Source organism: Photinus pyralis, unplaced genomic scaffold (genome assembly GCF_008802855.1).
Source record: "Photinus pyralis isolate 1611_PpyrPB1 unplaced genomic scaffold, Ppyr1.3 Ppyr1.4_LG1, whole genome shotgun sequence".
Classification (NCBI taxonomy): Eukaryota; Metazoa; Arthropoda; class Insecta; order Coleoptera; family Lampyridae; genus Photinus; species Photinus pyralis.
In genome coordinates, this window is record NW_022170249.1 from 60,554,197 (window position 1) to 60,561,176 (window position 6,980).

The 6,980-nt window shown below is 39.1% G+C and overlaps 1 protein-coding gene and 1 long non-coding RNA gene across 3 annotated transcripts; one reads left to right on the forward strand and one right to left on the reverse strand.

Annotated features, from left to right (window-relative positions):
- Positions 1 to 1,273: 1,273 nt before the first annotated feature.
- Positions 1,274 to 3,744, reverse strand: LOC116167536. The gene is made up of 2 exons (XM_031482923.1): positions 3,552 to 3,744; positions 1,274 to 3,271 (listed from the first exon to the last, which is right to left on the reverse strand). The coding sequence occupies exon 2, from the start codon at positions 3,268 to 3,270 to the stop codon at positions 1,408 to 1,410; it is 1,863 nt and encodes a 620-aa protein (XP_031338783.1). The 5' UTR covers position 3,271; positions 3,552 to 3,744; the 3' UTR covers positions 1,274 to 1,407.
- Positions 3,745 to 5,667: 1,923 nt separating this feature from the next.
- LOC116160341 lies at positions 5,668 to 6,694 on the forward strand. 2 transcript variants are annotated; one of them, XR_004143187.1, is made up of 3 exons: positions 5,668 to 5,779; positions 5,836 to 6,286; positions 6,333 to 6,694. It is a non-coding gene; the product is annotated as an uncharacterized LOC116160341 (long non-coding RNA). The 2 variants fall into 2 exon arrangements; XR_004143188.1 differs by having other exon boundaries at positions 5,836 to 6,255; positions 6,327 to 6,694.
- Positions 6,695 to 6,980: the final 286 nt, after the last annotated feature.

Consider the following 6,980-nt stretch of genomic DNA (forward strand, 5'->3'; position numbering starts at 1 on the left):
TTGGTTGGAAATTTAATAGTGCGACCGGTACGTGTAGTTGTGGGTGTATTGCCACTCGCGTGTGTGGTCACACTTATTAGGAATATTTGTCTCTGCATTATTAGTGGCACTTTCTATTATGTTATCGTCACAATTTGGTTTTAATTCAAAGTTATTACTGGATCGTCTGAGGTGACTTGAATTTCTTCTTAACTCTTGTTCTGATTGGTTCCTGACTATGTATGATCTTGGGGAAACATGTCTGTCGATCACTTGTGCTGGCTCCCATAACTTTGCCTTAATACTTTACACTTTGAAATTCTGGTTGAAATTTAGATTTCTTATCATAGTATTGTTTATAAACTTCTTGCTTTTTCACTAATTTTTTATGAGCACCTTCAACAATTTTTGGTTTAAGCAATGATGTGTGAACTGGTATTTTTGTTCTTAGTCTACGACTGAAAATTATCTGGGCCGGTGAAACGTTTAACCCTGAAATAGGGGTGTTCCTATATTCAAGGAGCGCTATTTCAATATCCTTTTCATCGTCGATGCATTTTTTAATAATTCTTTTTGCTGTTTGAACTGCTCGTTCAGCTTGCCCGTTGCTCTGAGGATACCTAGGAGACGATGTCTTGAATTCAAAATTCCACATTTCAGCAAATTGTCTGCATGTGAAAGAATTGAATGGCATATTGTCACTTACTACAATCTTCGGAATCCCATGAGTGGCAAAACAATTTTTGAACTGTTTAATAACATTCTCAGATGTTTTGTTTTCAAGATGGATGATTTCTAGCCATTTGGAATAATAGTCCTGAATTATTAGGTAACTCTCACCATAGCACTCTAGAATGTCACATGCAATTTTGTAAAATGGTATTTGAGGAATGTTATGGGGTATAAGTGGTTCACTTCTTTTACGACATTGATACTTCTCACAGGTACTACATTTGGATATCATATCTTCGATATCTGCTGAAGGTCCAGGCCAATAGAGTGTTTGCCTTGCTCTTTGTTTCGTCTTCTCTATTCCAATGTGACTCGTGTAGTAATTTTAATATGTAGGGGAGACCGGGGTATAATGATCCCCCTAAGCTTAAAATTTCAATAGGTCGGCATCTAAGTGAATAACAAATGTTGTTCCCCATAAGAGTTATTGACAATACTTAGGGCGATTATAATAAGCATCATTTTTAGTTCACCCGAAAATCATTTTTGGAATTTACTAATTTTTTTGAAAGTCTATAAAAGGATCATATTACCCAATAGTGTGAGGTCAAATGATCCCGTTCATGGGTAAAAATGATCCCCCCTCTATATATATATATTTATTTATTTTTTAAACAAAGTAACACAACTACATTAAGTAAAACAAAAAAAACATGAAATTCTGTAAAGTATTTAAAAGGAAAAACGTAAACGTAATTAAAATAACTGCCTTTTGTACTTGACACTTGTACATGATTGGCATAAATCACACGTGAAATGGTCTTCGTCCTCTTCCACCCCTGCACATGCATCGTGGGCCCATCTTAAACATTTGCTGCACTTAATCCATCCTTCTCCATCCTTGGCATTGGTGTAGGTTTCACAACAAAAAATGCATTCAGCATCGGATGCATCACTGTCGCTACTTATTTCATTGACCTTTTCTTTCTTCTTTGTCCGTTGTTTGGGATTAACATTTTCTTTGTTAGCCAGCTTTGGTTTTTTATTTTGTTTTTTCTTTTCTTCTGCCTCATCTTTCTTCAGTTTTTCTTCCTCAAGCATATTTTTATAGGGCGTGCTTGTAAGCAACACCGTACCTACTGATTTTCTTTGGCGAACTTGTCGCTTTCCTTTTATTTTAGGGAGTGGATGACAGACCGTTGGTGCCATAATGAATGAACTTTCTCTGACCTCATCTGGAATAGGGGAATCTAATTGGTTACTTGGACCTGGAAGAGGCGATTTTTCCAACGAGTCACCGTGGTTTACTGTTTCTCTGGCAGGAGAGTTATGTGGCACCTCATTTAGAACAGAACTAGGAGAACTTCTTTCAGCAACTTCATCGTAGCGTTGATCAGTAACATCTGCAGCAACGAAATCCGCATCTATAAAAACATCGGGGTCGTAGGGCACTATTCCTGTCTTCTTGAAAGCATTAATTGCATTACTGGGCATTGCAGCTTTCAGATATGCTTCTGAAAAAATTTTTCCTATTTGGAACACTGTTACTGTTCGACCTGGGTTGTTGTTCATCCACTTCTCTAAAGACTGATCCATATATCGACTTAACGGGTACATTACCCCAACATCCAACGGTTGGAGTTTGTGCGTTGTATGTGGTGGTAGGCATAAAATACAAACACTATTTTCCCTTGCCTTTGTTACCACATTTAAGTTTTTGGTGTGGGACAAATGCCCGTCTAAGATCAAAAGCACAGGCTCCTCTTTTGAAGGTTTGGTGAAATTTAAAAAGTGATCAAACCACCGTTCAAACATGTCAAGCTTCATCCAGCCACTCTCGTTGCATCCAAATATACTGCCTGGCGGAGTGCCGTCCATTAACTCTAATTTCATACGTTTTCTACTAAAAATAAACATGGGAGGCACGAAAACTCCCCCTGCCGAAGTACAAATTACTGCAGTTGCCGATACTCCTCTCTCAGCAGACGTAACACGAGCTACTTGTTTTCGACCCCTTTTTGCGAAAATTTTTGAATTTTTTCCGGGGACAGTTGATACCGATGTCTCATCGACGTTATAAATCTTGTGAGGAGGGAAATTGTGTTTTTCAATAATATTCTTCAACAATTCGAAAAATTTCGTTACAACTTGCTTATTGAAACCTCTTGCCCGAGCTGCAGAGGTTGCTTCTGGATTTCTCAAGGCAATCTCAGGATGTCTTTTTGTAAATCCAGCTAGCCAATCGTATCCTGCTATCTGCTTTTCGCGCGAAAAGTGGTGAGGGATATGATTTTTTTCTGCAAGTTGAAATGCCAAACGCCGCAAATCTGTTGTAGTCAGACCATACATCCTGCTTTCTAAATCAAGAATGTGACGTATCAGCTCGTTTTCTTGATCATTTGTAAACGTTGTAGTCTTGCCGCCAAGGTGTTTAATAGAATCCTTCGCAATCACATTCTTGTTCTTAGCTCTACGCTTCAGAGACATCAAAGGGACCCCAAATATTCGTGCTGCGGTTTTAAAGGGCATCCCATTATGTAATACTTCTTGTAATGCAGTGTCCATGTGTTCTGCATTCCAATTTTGGCGATTACTTTTGCGGTGATAAGTGCGAGGCATTCTGAAATAAAATGACCTAGGTAAGTATAGTTGTTTCCCCAAAAATAATTTAACTACATGGGGCGAGATGATCCCGGGATCATTTTGCCCATTTCTTGGTGATCGTTTTACCCCACAAGCCAATTTAGTAAAGACCATCACCTAGAAATTTTACGAAATCAAATTTTCGCTACGCTAACATACTAATTACAAACTTAATCCCAGGGTTGAGCAAATAACCAGACGCACGTTTTAAAAAATGCTTCCCCTACGTTATGTACACATTTTAAAGTTGCACTTACCTTACATCAACAACTGCTAAAACAAAAATGGCTGCTTCCCTTCGTTGTACGTTATTCGAACTAACAAATTACATTTGTCCGGCAATGCGCCTGTAAATCAGTTTGTAATTATGTGTCAAGTTGGTAGATGGTGTTAGTGGAAACCTTTAAAATGGGAGGAACCATTTTACCCCGAGGGATCATTATACCCCGGTCTCCCCTACTCTCGCAACGATACTGGAACAATTAGTCTATGGTTGAAAACACCCACTCATCTTCAACAGCTATTTCGTGTTGCAGCTTGAAATAATGTTTAACTAAATCGTCCACTTGCTGCTTTTGACTCGGCCATCCGTGAAACACATAATGCTTCAACATTATTCATATTTTCTGTATCCTCGAATTCAGGTTCACCAATAATGATGTCATCTCCGACTTCTTCAGGTAGGTTGTTGTCAGGATTATCATCTAGCAGGAGATCATTTAATATATTTTTCTGTATTTCGCACGGTGATGGGTGTCCGTTTTCGAGAAAACCTTTCCGTCTTGCTCCGAGCTATCAATAGCATGGCGAATAAAATATTTTCTGCATCGCGGATTGTACGCGTAAGAATTAATTGCCCGAGTGATGCCATGTAAAATGTTTTGATTTTAGGATTGATGGCTACTTTCAAAAAGTTCGCATAAACCTTGATAAAGTGTGCTACATCCATGCGGATATAGCAGACGGGCAGATCAGATGCTCTCCAGCACCTGTCGGCATATTCGTCGAGGGAATTGCGATTTGTGAACGCTCTCGTCGCGGCCAATAACAACGCTTTCGACGCGTCACATGTAACTTCTTTTGGAGGTGGAGCACCGGTTCTCATTCACTCTATTAACCAATACCGCCCATACAACACGATGATCTATCAGACGTGTTGCAGAAATGTATCTATGAAACTTTGATAATATTTCTGAAATGTTTCGCAAGATTACTGAAATGTTTCTGCAATATTTATAAATGCCAATATGTCATTTCATGAAATATATCCTGCAATATTTCTGAAACTCATTTTCGAAATATGTCTGATATATGTCAAGCTATATTTCCCACACCAAAAATAGAAATATTCCTACAATTAATATGTGAGTTATAGCAATATAAATTTTACGAAAGGAAAACACCCAGTCTTCACCACATTAATTTAATAATTTAAATTATTAAATTAATGTGGTGAAGACTGGGCGTTTTCCTTTCATAAAATTCCATACATACCACATAGGAGATGGATTTACAATTTCAAGTTTATAGCAATATAAAGTTGGAATTCTTTCGAGTTTGGTCCTGCATTTGCTCTGCTCCACAATGAGTATTAAAAGAACCATTCTTAAAATGACCGTTAAAAATTGTTTTTTTTTAACAAAAGTAGAGAATGCGTGACCAAATCTGTAATAACTCCTATTTTCCTAAAGTAGATATATAATAAATGTCCTTTCAAAACATAGATAGTAGTACAAAATAATGCAAATGAAAGCTCAACTAAATTTAACAACACATCGACTCATCTCAAAAATACTGTCGCTCACTAATCTTGATTCTGTTTTCTGAAAAAAAAAACAATGTCAATTTTGTACTAAATGTTTTACACATCGCAGTGTCAAAGGCTTAGTAGATAATCGATTAATGCAAGAGATAAAACTCAGGTTGAGGTCACAGTATGAATTATGTAAACATCTCACAAGAAGCAGGCTGGTTAAGGTAAATTTAATTACGTGATTGTAAGTGGTTGGATAAACAAAATTAATATTGTAATCAGATTAGAAAAGTTACATTAGATTAATTGTATACCATTAAGTTATTTACTCTATGATAATACTTACTTAAGTTCCCTAGACAACCGCAAGTTTGATTGCGGTAGCCAACTTCCAACGACACCCCCTTGTAAGGGTTTTTCGGTGGGCACGGGGGTAGCTGCAGTCGTGCCCCAGAGTCTCTAAATAAAACTTATTTACACACCAGTTTTCTTTTATTTTGGACACCGTGTATATACACTACAGAATACAGAAATAGTATTTGGTTGGTATCCCTGGTTTTGTTGTCGATACGGTAGTATTCTGCTCTGCCGTTGCCTCAGGTTTCGGTAAAATGGGCAATGGCGGCGATCTCAGGTGTCGAGATGTCGGAGCTGATCGCCTCGGCTCAGCTGTACTCTAATTTGGCCGGTAGCTGTAAGTTTATCGATTAGCGGGTTTTTATCCGGGAGTTGGTAAGCTATCGATTAATCAGGGTGCGAAGGATTGGTACCGCCGGGTTCTATTTCAGGTGAATGACACCAGCACTTCCGAATACTCGGCCCGTCAGTGCGGTATGGTACTTATGCTAGAGGTGGTACACAGGATGTGACACGGCCACGACCCCAGTACACCACGCTCTAGGTTGAAACAAAATCAACGTTCGCAAACTGGGGGAATGCAGGTCGAAGGCCCCACAGTTCCCAGTTTCCGTACGTTGACTCGCTTCGTATCTAAGGTACTGGTGATAGTATGGTAACGAAAAGCAAGATGTGACACGGCCACTACCTCCGCTTAACGTTCACAACCTTACGACTAAATCAAGCAAGCGGGAGCTGGCTACATGCGGGTCACAGGCCCCACAGGTATCGAACTTCCGGGTGTTTGAGGGTTCGTCTTTCAAGGACTGGATGATTTCTAATGAATGGCGAGGTTAAGGGTGCAGGGACAGGTGGGTTAAGGATATAAGCGGAACGGAAACGGTATCGAATGCAAACGGGAAATCGGATGAATGATTATCAGTTTCAGGTCTGGATTCAGGTTTTCGGTCATCAAATGACAGGATAGAAGTGTCTTATAAAATCAAGGGATCCTCCTTTTATACAGCCATGATTAGGACTACGACTAGGAAGTGGAAATGACACTTGGTTAGGTTATCATTTATGATTAGTTAGCGACATCTATTGATGTCAATGTAGTGCATTTGTAAAGGAGCGTTTACACGCTCTATAAATAAAGGCACGGGTACATAGTTACCTTACACCCTATCTCAGTCTCAGTTGCCCCTGGTTTTTGCCGGCGAACCGTCTCTATTATGAGGTTAAAGAAATTTAACTCTTTAAATTTATTTTATTATTTATTATTTCCCCAAGCAATTATGGCGTAAGACAGCAAACTGTGACACAGAGTAAAGTACGCGCTTCGAAGTGTACCAAACGACACGTGGCTATATAATCTCCGTAGGACAAATATATTACTGCTCAACTTAGAGATGAGGTAGTCAATATGGCTGTTAAAATTTGAGATCTAGGCGTACGCCAAGAAATCTAACATATTCCGGATTGTCATGATCCAGGCGCCTCAAGGACAAAATCATCTTCTCAGTTTTGGAGACGTTGATGCGCAGGTCGCTGGTGTTGCACCATTTCACTGCAGAGTTAAAACAACACTCAGAGT

Excerpts from the sequence above, each read along its gene's own strand:
- LOC116167536 (XM_031482923.1), bottom strand. The coding sequence starts at position 3,270 with ATGCCTCGCACTTATCACCGCAAAAGTAATCGCCAAAATTGGAATGCA.